The sequence below is a fragment of the Psittacula echo genome (assembly GCF_963264785.1).
Source record: "Psittacula echo genome assembly, chromosome: 25".
Taxonomy (NCBI): Eukaryota; Metazoa; Chordata; class Aves; order Psittaciformes; family Psittacidae; genus Psittacula; species Psittacula echo.
The window spans coordinates 3,643,517-3,659,158 of record NC_137760.1 but is presented as its reverse complement, the minus strand read 5'-3'; the positions used below and the strand labels follow the sequence as shown (position 1 = coordinate 3,659,158).

At 42.2% G+C, this 15,642-nt stretch overlaps 1 protein-coding gene across 1 annotated transcript in view; it reads right to left on the bottom strand.

Annotated features, from left to right (window-relative positions):
* Positions 1-2,359: 2,359 nt before the first annotated feature.
* The window catches only part of UNC5D (unc-5 netrin receptor D), a gene marked incomplete at both ends in the record, with an annotated part of 118,937 nt that continues 105,654 nt past the window's right edge, over positions 2,360-15,642 (bottom strand). Inside the window, 6 exons of the mRNA XM_080634429.1 lie at positions 2,360-2,564; positions 4,556-4,734; positions 6,137-6,301; positions 9,524-9,673; positions 13,100-13,327; positions 14,959-15,127. Coding sequence (XP_080490555.1) covers positions 2,360-2,564; positions 4,556-4,734; positions 6,137-6,301; positions 9,524-9,673; positions 13,100-13,327; positions 14,959-15,127 — 1,096 coding nt within the window. The remainder of the gene's footprint in view (positions 2,565-4,555; positions 4,735-6,136; positions 6,302-9,523; positions 9,674-13,099; positions 13,328-14,958; positions 15,128-15,642) is intronic.

Sequence of the window (15,642 nt, the reverse complement as noted above, 5' to 3'; positions counted from 1 at the left end):
CTCCTCCACTGAGTGATGTAGAACTATAATCTTACCTCAGGCCCCAGACTGAAGGGTTTCTTTTCTGGCATTGTAAGCAACTTTGACATCTATTCATTTTCAGTAGGTTAATGCAGACACTAGACTTGATGGGATTTTTGCATCTAACTGGGATTTGGTGTAGAACCCAGACCCCTTCCATCTGAAGGCCCTTTTAGATGTACTTTGGAGGAGGTTAGCTGGACAGCTGCTGGTTTCTCTCTCTCTGTGCTTTGCCGAGCATTCCAAAAGCAGCACTGGGTGTCTCTGTACATGGAGGTTTACTCAAAACTTGCAAGTGAACACGCTGCATTTCCTGAGATAAAGCTTTTGGGTTGAAGCTCTCTGCTCAGCTCTTTCTGACCCCAGGTCTTGTGTGTAGCTCACATTGGGAAAACAAGAGGGGATACATGCAGCTCTTTGGAATGACATGGGTATGTCTCAGCACTTGCAGGGTGGTGCTTTGCTCTCTGCTGTGGTAGGAAACAAAAGCTAGTTTGAAAATTAAACAGCATCTGAGGAGAAGCTGAGCACAAATTAACTGCCTGAGAGTGCAGTTAAACCTGGAGCTGGTTTCCCAGACAACCACAGCTCACTAAAGCTCGGCCGCTTTGCTGTGGATGCCATTCCCTATTTTTACTTAATTCCTGACATTTTGTCCAATGAGGAACAGGTTTCTGAGGAGGAGGACTGGAAGTCACTAGAAATATAATTCAAACACAGATAGAACCATGTGCTGCTGAAAACAGTGACAGCTTGTAGCCAAAGAAGCAGGTATTTTTGTCTCAGTCGCAAATATGCTTACAGCCATTATGATTTCCCACTACAAACAGGAACTCTCATGTCAGGCTGCATGAAATACTAAAGTGCAGAAAATGTTGGGGGAAATCTTAAGTATTCATAAGTCTAACACTACTGCAACCTGCTGAGCAGGGCAAGCAATGAGATTTGCAGTTTTAGAGCAGCGAGAACAAGCAAAGGTTTAAATCAAGAGTAGTTCATCACACCTTTCATGACTAGAACCTGGGTAAGGAAACAGGTTCAGATTCTTACAGATTTGCACACTAAGTACCTACTCTGTGGCCTGTCATGCTGCTCTTGGCCAAACACAGGGGAAAAACCCAGAGCGCTTGTTTTCCATTTCTTGCATTTCCATAAAGCTCCTGCAATCTCGGTTTTGTTCTTGCTTTGTACTGCTGGTGTTCCTCTCACCAAAGCTGACAGCCCACGGCCAGAGCTCGTTGGCTCATTTTAAAGAATACATAAGTAAGAATAAAGGTTAAATTTGGCTCAGCACCAGCTCCACTTGCTCACAGTGACAGCTCTTTTTGGTTCAGTTGAAGTAATAAGTTATTCTTGTATGTAATGGATAAAAAATGAGGAGAATTCTCTTAGCTTTACATTCTGGGTAAATCTGGTGGTAAATGCCATGTTTGTAACTAAACCACGTGGAACAACACAGCCAAGCTTCATGTCCTGTGAGATGTGCAGGCTGTACAATGGAATGAAGCCCATTTTTGGCAGGAGCCTGTGGGGTTTATTGTTTCAGTCTGAAACGAAACCAAAATCAAGCTGTGCTGCCTGACTTCACTTTGACTTTTGAGTTTAGCCTCAGTACCTAAAGCAAGCAAAAAATGTGTAAACTTGCTAAAACAGGGCTGGTGATTTCCCGTGCGATTTTTGGTTATTTAAATCCACCCCCAAAGAAACATTTTTGGACTAAATGAACATTTGCAGACCAAGAACTTGAGAAAATCTCTCTCAGGCACACACTAATTCCACAGAGGAGGGGTTTGTTCCATTCCTTTGTTAACAGAGTAAGCTCTGCAGCAGCAGTACATTCATTAAGTGATTGAATGTTTAAAAGGAACTGGTTGGAATACACACGATGTCAATTAAATAGTTACAAGATCCTCTAACTCCTCAAACATCTGAACAGGAGAAGGCCAGTTTTTTCTGTAGCAGTTACAAAGGGACAACTGATGCTACTGAATGGCATCTTAAACCCACTCTAAGTGTGGTAAATTGGAGCTGCAGGACAAAGGGGGCTCCAGGCCCCAAGAAGCCAATTCTTTAAACCAGGATTAACCTCTAGTGGCTTCAAATATTCCACATCATATTCACTGATTTCCACTAGACTTTATATCAGTATTACTGTTTCCTGAAATCAGGATTTTTAATAGGGCTGCTTCTGCTCCTCCAACTGAAAACTGCATTGTGGAACTGAGTGTCTGTCTCCATGCAGACCCTGATGTGCAGAAACCCTTATTTCCTCCCTGCCAAAGAGAATCTCTAGTGTCATAGTCAAAGCTGGCCATCAGTTCTTGCATGGAGAGAGTGACTAAAGTCCATTTTGCCTGCTGTAGTTGAAGTCGGGCTCCTCAACCTCAGTTTCTGTTATGTCCGAGATTTTGGAGTGTGTCCTTCCTATTTCTTCTAGGGCACAGGCTAGGGAGTCAAGGTCACCATCGTGTTGATGTCGGGCTTCCCAGAGGTCCAGAATGACGGCAGATGGACTGCTTTGTGTAGCAAAATAGGAGAGATTCCTAAAAGGAGGGGAGAAAAAGGTGAAACGGAGAGGATGAGGAGCAGTATAGACTGTAGGTACCACAAATGTGAATGCGCTCTCGTGCCTAGCACTGTCAATGTGTTTAAAACCCAAAAACAGGGAGGGAGAGGAATTATGTTGCTTACTTAAATTGAAGCTTGTGATTATGAAGACATGGCATCTTTTAATTTGTGAATTTTTATTTGATTAATATGTAGGTTTTAGGACTTTGCAGGGGTGATATTCGCAAATGATTTGGTAAAACAAGTATCTTAAGCACATTACCTCCTAACTCCTTTTATTTATGGGCTTTGGACATAATGATCTGAATAAATACATTAACTATATACACACAAGCATAAATGTTATTATGCACTTGTATTACATTAAGATACAGATCTATAAATATGGAAGAAACAGATAAACCTATGGCACAGAAAAGGGAATTTGGACCTGAATGTTTGGCTTTTTAAGCCAACTCCAAGATAATTAAGTATTTACTACTGACCATTTCTGGATTGCTCTCATCATTAAAAGTCGGGCAGAAACCATTTTTTTCCTCAGGCTTCCCTAATTCCCTTCCCTCTGAACATTCATCCTTATTGGAGACTGAAAGTGAACATACAGGGAATAGTGTCTATCCATGTGTAGTACAATTCCAATGTTGAAGAAGTTCCTTGTAGCCACAATAGGAATCGTTCCAGTGCATTGCCAGAACAGATTCCTGTCTACACTGAGGAGCTGAAGCCAGGCTGTTACTCTTGCCAAGTAACACCTTGACTTCAGCAGAACTACTGATACGGGAGTGGCCTGTGTTGTGAAATAGATGGGGAAATATTATGGATTATGCTGTACAGCAGATCTGTGGGAATCTATGGAGTCAGGTGTTCATGCTCCACCATCTGGGTTGTTTAAACTGCTCAACAGCTTCCTTTTTCTATCTGTGAATTTGATTTTAGCAGACTAGAAACTGCAAAGACCCTACAGCAGGTGTCTGCACCACAGAACCAAAAGTTAACAGGTTATCACCAATCTGGTCTTACACAGTCAGTGTGTAGAGTCTCCTCAGTACACAGTCTCTCAACCTCCTGAGGAAGAGAAATCTCCTCCAGCTTCCTCTGTACATGAGGAGTGGGAACAAGGGAGATTACAGTGCCTGGCAGTGGTAGTAAACACTGGTAAGTAAAGCAGAACTTTCTGATTCTCTCAGTGCTGCAAGACTATAAATCTCTGTTTTCTTTAGTTCAGATGTGGTTTATTGAGATTCCCAGGCAAAACAAGTCATCGCTGAAAAGTTATTTTGCTTGACTTAAGTATTCCTCTGCCCTCTTGGGAACGTATTTATGGTGGTTGTGACAATCACACAATATTTCTGTGAGTGAACTGCCTCCACCAATTTAATTTAGCCAAGCGGAAAAAGCAAAATAAGTAGTAAATTAGTTTTTACAGCATCCTTCAGTTTTAATAATCATAATATTATTATTCCCAACAGTAGAGCATGACTTTCTTTTATAAATATGCCTTTTACTAAGAGAAAAAAAAACCAAAAACCCTGAAACCTGCAAGACGAGTAATTCATTTTGGAACACAAAATACGTAGATAGAAGCCAAGGCAACAGGACAGATTATGTTCCTCAGAGAACATGCACCCTCCTAAGTCCTTTAAAGCACTGCTTTTATAGTACACAGCAGTGCCAAAGTCCTTCTCCAGTTTGTACTGTACTAAGACCCCATTCTTGTGGTTCAACGAAGAGGAGGTCTGGTCCACAACAAAGAACCTGACCTTGGAAGCAAACCTCAGGTAGCGTTCAGGTAAAGCAGTTCCTGGTTTCAGCAGCCTGTATGAACTAGAGCTTATCCTTGAGACTAATGACGATAATCGCTATGTTCACATGTTTAATACCAGCAAGTAAACAAAAAACCCAGAAGAGCAGCAAATTATTCCCACTGCACATGTAAACATTCATCTTCCAAAGTGTCTTCTGTTACCTGTTAATGCTGTTCTTTTGTGCTAACATCTGCCAGTCTTTGCCTTTGGCGTTGGGTGTGTCAAATGTTGCACAGATCCGTTGCCTGATGGAGTAGGGGATTTTAAATGCTTTTGGGCCCATCTGTGCAGGAAAGTTGTTGTCATCATGTGCAAAGGAAGTAATGGTTTCTCTTTCATTCTGCATGGAATACAACAGCAAAACAGTTAGTGAGGGCATCACCTTTCTGTCCACCTTGGTCTGTAGGCAGCTCCCTAGCAAACTACTAAGAGTAACACTGGAGTTACCAGAGACTCTTGCTTAGAAATGGGGAACTGAGACAGCCTAAAAGATGGACACAAATATCTCATTTGTGATTTTTTTTTTTAAATACCTGAATTCTGTAAGGACCTGTTTTTCCCTATTAGAAATCTCCTTGGAAGCCAGGTCTGGCCCATTCTTCTCCTACGAAGCGATAGTCTTGTTTAATGGAGTCCCATTTCCACGCATTACTCGTTGCAGTGAAATGCAGCATAAATACTGAACAACAATGATGCTATAGTCTCTTCATATAACATTTATGACATCTCCCCAAAGCCATCCACGCAGAGTAACAGTGCTGTAGATCTATCCCATGGTCTGACTGGTTTAAATTAACTATGCAGAACAGTAGTAGATTTTCGTACCCTGCACATATGAGATAAGCTACTGCTACCTGGTTAGTTCAGGGAATTGTAAAGCAAGGAGTAATTCAAGTATTCAGTTGTTATTTCTGTGTTTATTTTACAGTCAAATTCTCCTCACTCCTCGAGCACTTTTTGAGATGGGCATGAGAAAGCCTCCATCCAGCAAATCTCTGTGAGAGCAGAGCTGTAGCTCTGGAGACTTAAGACCAGACAGGTCCCTTCAAACAAACAAGAGAGGGAGGAAAAAGTAATGGCAACAGCAACATTGTGCTGAGATAGCTATAGAATGATAGAAGTATTTTATGAAATAACAGTACTGAATGTGGCTGTATTCTGAAGATGGTCTCATACAGAATGGTGGTTGTGGGTTTCTTACTTAGCTGCTGCATTCTCTGCATAGTGCATTTGGCAATGGGCACACACCTTTAATCCAGAGGTTTTAGTTTGGATTAATCAACAAAGATGCTCAATAATTTAAAAGAAGGAGCTAAAGTTTTCTTTGCTGTAGGCCACATCCCCAGCTTGTTTGAGTTTGGTATCTTTCCCCCGTGAGCAAAGCTGCAGTCCTGCAGACAGGCTGTACACAGCATGCTCTAACAGGGGAACAGAAAGTGGCCGAACAGCACACAACACTGTCACCTCTGGGTGCTCTGCAAACACTTCAAAACCTTTTGCAAGAAAACTGTTGTCACCGATTTGAATATAAATTACTTTTAGAGCTGTAGAATCGCTAGTGTGGAGTAGCAGTAGTAGTAGAATTGCAGAGTCTCTAATGCTTTGATTTCTAACGGAAGAATCTGTATGGCTTTATATATATGTTAATAGTTTTGAACGGGAGATAAACTACACAGGGATAGAAAGGACAAAATGGGGAGGGATGGAGTCTCACAAGGCAAACAGGAGAGAGGATGCTTTACCTCTAGAATGGAGGTCTGGATCTGCAGGACCTGCTCGTGCCCCTTGACTTGCCGCACACAGACCTTGCAGGCCAGCTGCGTGGTGGCGGGGCTGTAGCGCTCCAGGGAGAAGGCGCAGTGCAGAGGCTTGGGGCTGCTGCACCACACACGGGAGAAGGGCACCTCCTGAGGGGGACATATCCCATGGGAACAGGGATGGGGAGAGATAAGGTGAGACCATCACAACACAGGAAAACCCCCCATTCTTCTCTGTGCAGTTGTGTGTTTACTGACATGCTGCAAGCTCAGAGTAGGACAAAGCTATCAAATGATGATTCAATTGATAAATACTGAGGGGTTACGTTTACTGACAGCTTACATTCCATTCAGTGACACAGATGATGAGACACTCTCATTTAAAGTGAAACTTAAGATGGACTTCACTTACTTCTGGGCAGGGATCAGAACTGTTTCTTACTCTAATCTGTGTCTCCTTGCCATTACTCTCTACTACAGAATCCAAATACAAATATCCTCCCATCAAGAACCGTACCTCCTCTATAACTCAAGCAGGACAGCATGTTTTCTGTATTTATGTTCCATCTGTATTTAAAAACACCCACTTGCCCGGGTAGCCACGTGCAGCCCAGTGCACACCAGTGCTCAGTCTGGTTTACTTCTTAGTATCATCCTGTTTTATTCTGTGACTACTTGCAGTGACTCCTCTACTTCAGCCAGGGACATTTTATGGGATGGATGCCCTCATCAAAAATGCTAGAGAGAACTGCAGCAATTAATCGTCAGAGATTTCTAGCATCTCTGGTTGCTTTGGGTTCCTAAAAACATATGGGAAATAGACAGAAGTACATAGGGGCAGCGAACTTATGGGTTATGATCACTTTGTAAATACCAAAGTTCTCTTACTGGCCTCCTCTCTTTATGATTTCAAAACACTTCTTTTAATTTCCAAACTAACACCAGCTGTAAACCCACTCTGGTTTTCTCCATGTAGCCATGAAGGCATGTAAATAGTAAAAACAATTAAACATACTCTCTATTAATTCCCAAATTGCTGACAAATCCTGGAGAAGTGGCAACCTGGAGACTGATGTAAAAAGGGAAAATAAGACTGGTATTAGTATTTCATTCAACTGTATTTTAGCATTCATCCATATGATTACAGGAGAGCATTAAACAGCTTCAGTGAGCAATGACTGTAACATGAGGAAGCTGTTTAAAGAGTTTTATATTCCTTCTGTATTTGATAGTTACAACTGAGAGACCAGCTACTCACTTGTCATAATCAGCTGGTTAAATCAAGTAAACCATGCACCGCAGTCCTTATGATCAGTTTACATGTGGAAGCTCAGCTAAGAGCCTGCAGCTCAGAACACAGGCATTTCTTCATCCTTGCCTTCCTATAAGCAGTTTTCTCTTGACTTAGGTTGCAGTCTTTCTGTGTCCCTGAAGACATGAGCTGTGCACTGGTGATGTGGGGATACACAGCTCCACAGAGCAGCCTCACCCTCCACTTCAGAGCCAAGATTAAACAAGGGAGGATAGAGTTGTACTCATAGCTGATCTGCAGTTTACTGCTTCTTCAGTGTGTCTCAGGCTATCTGTAACCATGTGCTAAGTGATAGTGATAAGCTCTGTGGTTAGATCCTGAGCTGGTAGCAGCAGCAAGATACCAACAGTGATAAAGAAAACATTAGCAAAATATTAGAAGTGGAGCAACTGTAATTAGATTTTTCCAGAGTAATCATCTCTGCTTTCATTCAGAGTGGAAGAGTCACTCAGCTGAGAAGAAGGATATGAAATATAACACAGGGCAGGCAAAGCAGAGTGGGATGAGGAATGTAAATCATCTCATAGCTACCGAGAGATGCTGGATCCTCCAGGAGACACGAACCACCAGGAGGACAGCTGCTGTCAGCCACCAAAGGTGCCACTTCGGCTTCTTAGCATGCTTGTAACAGCCTCTTCCTGCTCTAACACTGAGCCCGGTTTGTAGGGTTCCCCCTAGTTAGCTGTGAGCAGGGTGGGAAGGGTGTCAGGCAGGATGCCAGGCACTTGGCATCTGCTCCAGCAGGATGGCCAGGACAAACAAAGGCACTTAGTATAGGCTGGAGAAATCCTGACTCCCGCCTGTCATTAACTGCTTTTACCAGTTTTCCAGGAGGATCTATTCATCTGCTCAAGCCCTGCAGCAGGATCTTTACTTATCTGAGAAATCATTAACACAAATCTTCCCTCATTGTACTGTCTGATCATGGTTTGGTGGATCCAACAGACAGTTACGGAACAGGCTCTTTTCAGCTGTTCTTGACAACCAGAAGAGCCAGATCCTACACCACACTTTAAAAAGCAGTGTGGTATGTAGGAGAGAAAACAAGTATACATGGGAAGAAACTCCACATGGAGAAATAGTTTTATATATCAAAAGCTGGAACCAAATCAGAGCTGTCAAAAGAATTGGGCCATTTCACAAAACATTTCACAGGGAGGGAAATACAAACCAGTGTTAAGTTGTTCTGTAGTTTCTGTTAGAAACAACTATTCTATTTCTCAGCTCTCCCAAGTCACCCAAACTACTCAGTTATCACATGTAAGTACCTGGCTCCAGTATCAGCCCTGTGTCAGCCCATGTGTGCACAGAGGTTTTGCACATGCTGCTTTTAACCCTCAGTGACTGCTGAGAGAACAGGCTCTGCACTGAGCACAATCATCTGGCCATGCTCTGCCTGTCCTAGAGCAGTCCTGGAGAACATGGTAATACATTTAAAACCATTTTTTTTGCCAAGACAGTGGATGATATAGAGCTGTCTGTCTCTGTGCTTCTGGGAAAAGGGAGATGAGTGTAATTGAGTTCTGTATTTTAACAGACTAACCCACTCCATGTGCCAGCACATCACTTGTCATTTTCAGTAACCATATACTTAGAAATTGTTATTTTGTTTTGATGTTTCGTTTCCTGTTTTCAACAGCCTCTTTCATTGATGTAGTACAGAAAAAATATGCTCTCCGTTTTAATTCTTAGTATACATGTGCCGCTCTTTGAACTCACGACATTTAACTGTTTAATTTGAATGTTCCTTTCAGCCATATAGTTATATTGAAGTTAGACTGACAATGATATCAAAACCATCCTGAGTGATAAATTTAACAAGAACATAGGCCTTCTATTGGAGGTGACTGAAATGAGGCGAAGTACAAGGCTGCATGTTTGTGAAGTGAGAAACACTTAAAAGCATTCTGTTGTATATGAAATCTGTGTTTGTCAAAATCTGAAGGCGATGCTTTCTTGTTGCCTTGCAAAAGCAGAAGGGAACATCCTCTTATTTGGGTTATGTCAAAATTCTTACTCCCTCTGAACTTCAAATGTGAGCAGAGAAAATGGACACGTACCTGACATGCAGTAAATGGTTTAATCCTCCAAAGGAAGGGAGGGATATCGAGGACAGATATCTGCAGACTGAAGGTATTCCCTTTGAAATGCAAAAGTTTGGGTTCCTCCAATAACTGTCCTCCTTGGAGTCTTTCATCTGAAACCACTTCCTGCAATGGCAGAGGAGGAAAGGAATTTGTTTTCAGGATTAGGAACAAATACCAAATGTAATAAAAATTCATCTTGATGAAAGGTGCCTCATTCACCTACAGCCATGAGGGATGAGTAGATGATGGACATTGGCATTTCACCACTGAGTCAGAAGGATGGTCAGGCAGCGTCAGCCCTATGTCCCTGTGTGTAAGGAAGTACCCGACACTGAACTGTCTTGTTGGCTGCCTCAGCGTCACTACCCAGTAACATCACACTTGGAGAGCAGAACCTGAGAAGGAAACTCTGAGGGTACTGCAGTGCAGTGGTGGCTGTTGTCATGTTTAGGGGTCTCAGGCCAATAGTAGCCAGTTTTTTATTGAAAGGTACTCATGTTTGACTGTTACTATTTAATTGCATCCCACAGGATCACTACTCCAAAGGAGAAGTTTGTTACCAGATAGCTCTCTAACATCAACATGGAAGGGGGAACAAGACTACGTCAGCCCATTTCCAGGTAAAGCTATTTCCCTCTAAAGAGGAAAATGAAAACTGGCTAAACTGTGACAACACTGTAATGAGTCCCTTTTCTTTTCTGGAGTAACACAACTGTCCTTGGTGCTTTAATTAAGCTTTGGAATAAAAAAAACCCTACAGGTTTTGGGTAGTATGCCTTAAACCTGACATAATCAGCTCAGTGAGATATTTACTCAATGGGCTAAAAGGAAGCATTGAGAACCTCAGGTATGTTTGGTGAGTGATCTACTCGGTTACAGGTTAAATCAGCAGCAGTTTTGGTGGGACAGTGCTCTCAGGACTTTGGAGAGCACTGAAAGGCCCGCAGCAAGTATATGTGAGAGACAAAATGTTCACGTTCATTTCTCCTTGCTTGGACGTTTTCATAGTAACTGGACAAGACCCTGAGTGATGCTGCAAGGGCTGACTCTGAGCAGGGATTTGCGCTACAGCCCTCTAGAGGTCTGCTCCAACCTCAGCTTTTATAGACCTGTGAATTTAAAACCAAACAGTAAAAAGTCACCCGTGCCTGGGCTCACACCATGTTTATTCCTGTAGTGTAGAGCAAGGACACCAGTGAGGGAGGGAAGCTTGCAGAAATCTTTACAAATCAGCTAGTGAGCACTGTTCCAGAATTACTAAAATATGGTTTATCCACATAAAGTATACAAAATCTGGGCACATCCATGAGGTTTAGTGCTCCTCAGTAGCAAAGGTACTGTTAGAAGAGCTCCTGGAATCACTGTGGCCTTCTGAAAATGTAATGACTGCTGGAGCTTTGTGAAACTATAATAATGGATTTCCATTATAGCCTGTCCTGGGTTCAGCAGTAGCAGTCATTTTTTCTCCTTCTTAGTAGCTGGTGCAGTGCTGTGGTTTTGACTTTCAGCCTGGGAACAGCGCTGATAAAACCAATGTTTTCAGTTGCTGGTCAGAATGTTTGGTCTGACCAAGGACTTTGTGAGTCTCATGCTCTGCCAGGGAGGAGGGGAAGCCGGGAGGAAGCAGGGACAGGACACCTGACCCAAACTAGCCAAAGAGGTATTCCATACCACAGCACGTCATGCCCAGGATGTAACTGAGAGTTACCTGGAAAGGCTGGATCACTGCGGGGTGGGGGCGAGGTATCGGTCAACAGGTTGTGAGGTGTTATATTCTCTTCCCTTGTTATTTCCCTTATCATTATTATTATTGGTGGTAGCAGCAGTGATTTGTGTTATACCTTAGTTATTAAACTGTTCTTATCTCAACCCGTGGGAGTTGCATTCTTTCGATTCTCCTCCCTGTCCCTCCAGGAGCAGGGGGAAGAAAGGGTGTCGGGGGGGAAGTAGACTGCATAGTTCTAATTTACAGCCTGGGCTTAAACCATGACAAGCCCAATTTACAGGCATTCAGTTTGGTTTAACTCCTGGTGGCTGGGTTTACGGGAAAGAAAGAATAAGAAGGAGACTTTAGGTTTTAATTTCTAACTGCCAAGGCAGTAGCTTATTTCATAACTATTTCTCAGAATTCCCTGAATGGGTTGGAATTCTTTTTTTAATGTCCTGTAGTTCTAGAAATACTGCTCCACCTTTACTAATGCATGTGGTCCTGAACTCTGTGAGCATCAGCAACAAAGGATTTGGTTCTTTCACATTTGGAAAGCCAGGAGGTTACCAACACACTAGGAATTACATAAATGACAAAGTCATCTCTTGAAAAAGTGTTCACACAGGGACAAAGTGAAAAATCACCTGGTATTTAGACAGGACAGCAGCGTGTGCCAGACCAAACCTGGTATTCCCAACTTGGATTCTTTAGCCAAAGAAAATGGGTATTTTCCACATTCACTACTTCACATTTACACCAGACGAAGTGTAGCTTGTGTTTAAGGGAAGTATAATTTAATAAATACACACTTGTCTCATTATGTACAAACACCCTCATCTGATTTCTGTGAATGTGGAAATCTGGTTATTATTTTTCTAACGATTTTCTACAGGCTCTTCCAGCAAAACACTAGTAGCCCACGAATTGTGTAAGTGTTACAAAGGGTATAATTACAAAGCTATTGTAAGTCTTTAACAATGCTTTCAGTGGCTTTGCTTTTATTAGAAGCACACAGACATTAGTGCTTGCTTCGTTAAGATTCATGTTTCTATTCTGTATGATAGGAAGGGGAAGCAGAAATTCATCTGTCACAACTGTCTTCATTTCAGCTCCCAAAAGAAAACCATTTAGTTAAAGCTTCTGAGTTTCCTAAGGCTGCAGAAGCCAGTGAATGGCATTGTTTTATCCTGGAACACCATGTAGAAATATCTTGCTAGTTTTCATTGCCACTTGGGGATTGTTTTGTGGGGTTTTGTGTTGTGTTCTGGGCTTTTTTTAAAGGGGAAATACGCAACTGTAATTGAATTTTTGTTTAAAGAGATGGGGAGGGAAACCTCTTTCTTCTTGCTCAAATTTTAAACAGGAGAGGAAATCCTGTACTGACTAATGAGAGTGTAAAGGTGATACTATACACCAGGTGATAAAGACTTACTTACACTGTCTTCGTGTAGTGCAGGAGCACTCAGCTCCAGATGCAAGCCAGCTCTTCCTGGGCCATGCAGAGCCACCTAACCCTCTGCTTATCAGCTGTAGCTTTGTACTGTGTTTACCCATGGCTACGTGGCTTCTGGTTACTCTGGAATGGGGACAAAGTGGGGTTCCCTCTACCTGGCCAGCAATGAAAGGACAGTGTGGCTGTCCTGCAGCTCTTGCAGCATAAATCCACAAGTCAAACAACAGTGCAGAGAAACTAAGGAACTTATTCCAAATCATGCAGCAGTGGCATAAAGAAATACAGTATTCTCATCTGTCTGAGCCCAGGGATTGTCCCCGGGAATCAAGGAATGTTAATATTCTATGGAAAACAAATAAAAGCAAGTTAGTGAAGGGAAACCATGTACCTGAAACGCACAAGGTGTGTTATCCATACAATACACTCTCAGATTGTAATCCAGAGAATTGCAAGACAGGCAGCCAAAAACGGCGACTTTCAGCTGTCGAACGGCACAGTCAGAGATCGGTTCTCCAATAAGAGCATAAGTTCCAAAGCTGTTTAAGAGAATGTGACAGGCATAAGGATCCAACAGGCAGTAGCAAGAAGTAGTTTCCTCTTCCACAGACATCACTTCCTGCAAAACGAAATTCAGGTTTAAAAATAAAGTATAATAATAGAATCAACAGGCCTTGACAACAGGAGTCACAACATTATTTATTTTCACTCAACTGGAGCATAAAGCATTTCTGAAGGCCAGTCTGCAAACTCTCTACTCATGTTAACCTCAGGGAAGGGGAGAAGGTGAGTTAAATACTCCCGCCTTAGCCCTGAGTCAGCACTAGGATTTACGGCAATGCTCTGTGCAGAACTTGGTGTGTACAGCAGCTAATAATAATGATGATGCGTAAGCAATTTTAGCATCTTTTTTCAAGTGCTCTTGACTTGCTAGCTAATATTTCCCCTAATGTCAAGTTAAATTACCTAAAGTCAATAAGCAAACCTTGAATTTGGTTTGTTTACTGGTACGTGGTATTTACTTGTTGGTATTTGACTTCCTTTCAGAGCATGCATTACAGTTACATTATTTGTATCTAAAAACTACTCCTGATTCTGCATTACGACATCACTAGATGAGCTTTTGCGCAGTTTGCAGCCTGGTGTTCTGCTCCTTATTAATTCCAGGGTGTTTGTAACCAACACAATGGAGCTGACTAAGTACTGAATGCATTTAAAGTAGGAAAACTAAGCTGAACTTGAAATGGTTTAAATGGGTGCAGCAAACATGATAGTGCTTTATTCTCTTGTGAGTTACGGTACCTGGGACTGTGTTAACTACTGTTTTCCCCCTCACAATGCAAAGAACCAGGCAGGTCCATCAGCAGCAGTGCAATAAAATCTGATCAACTATGGATTTGTGTCTCATTATTGAGTTCTGGGGTTCTACTGTGTACAGTGAACACTTCATAGCTGGGAAATTCAGCACCTTTCTATCCTGTGTGGATTTATGTAATGGTGAACAACAGTTTGGTTCATGCTTTAGCTGTCCCTTCAGGAGTATTATTAGTAGGCTGTCCTTGCAAATGGTGCAGGAGGATTAACATGATGGAGACTGCTGCCTACTGAGCAGTTCCAAAGATGGCCAGTGGGCTTAACTTATACAGTGGACAGACTCAAATGATCAGATGCCCATGTCACGAATGCACAAAGCTTAATTTCCCAGTAAATCAGGACTAGAAAATACATGTTCAACTAAAAAAGCAGAATATTTTATTGCATGTACACTAATCCTTCAGAAGTTATAAGCACAGCGTGGTCACTGAATGCCCATTAAAGTGACACGTACAGAGACAAGATTTTTAACATTCTAGGTTAAAAAGAAATGAGATGTATATGAAGTGTGTGTTTTTAACCAGTTCCATAACTTTATGTCATGATAAATTCCTGGATATAATGATCTGTTGTGTCATGGGGCTTTGTGGGAGCTGTGATCTATCAAAACAATAGACGGATTTACTGGCTCCACTATTAAGTGATCTGAGAAACCAGACAGTTTCTCCTGTCATATGGGACAGACCATTCAGTTTTCTGCACATCTTAGTGAAATAGCTAAAACCTGTTTAGCTGCTGCTTAACAATATGCAAAATCTGTCTCTCTTTTAAGTTGTCTGTTTCTGTCACATAATCTGTGCCCTGTGCCTGCAGGAGCAGGAGTAACCCCATGTCCACCATTAGCACCTTTTAAGAGTGAGAGAAGCCTGAACTTACCTCCCATTTTCCTTGCTGTGTCCGTTTCTTCAGGTGAATGTTCCAGTGCTCCGAATTGACCTGTGCGCAGTGCGGTATGGTCAGGGCAAAGGGGGTGCTGACAGCCACCTCTGAGGGCCCGCACGTGACTTCTGGTCCTAGAAGAACATCTGTGCCCTCTGGCTGTAGGCTTGGGGGGAGAAAGACAGTAACGTCTGTCAGGCAATTTGAATTAAGGAGAAGTGAACTGAACTGCAAAGTTTAAAATATTTTAGTTAAAACCCTAAGTCCCTCCCTCATCTGTTACATCTAAGGATAAGAATCCAATTACTGTGCTAATTCTCATGTAGAAGCAGTAGCTGGAGATGAAACAAAACCATTAGGCCACATCTAACTCAGATTGTTGGCTGGTCAACTTTAGGATTCTGGTCTTTAAAAACTACATTTCAATTTGCTTAAACCAAATCCACCACTCAAATTGCTGTGTGCAAGTCAGCCCTGCTTTATGCACCAGCTGGCAATATTACCATCTAATTCTGCCTTCAAAGCCTGTCATCAACAATATTTTCACAGTAGTGAAATAAAACAAATTATGGTTTAAAAACACAGTCTAATGAATTTCCCCAGATTGAGTGTGATCTCCCTGCTTTGCAAACACATTCCTATCCTGCAGCAAGAACAAGCTCAGTGTAACCTACAGCAGCT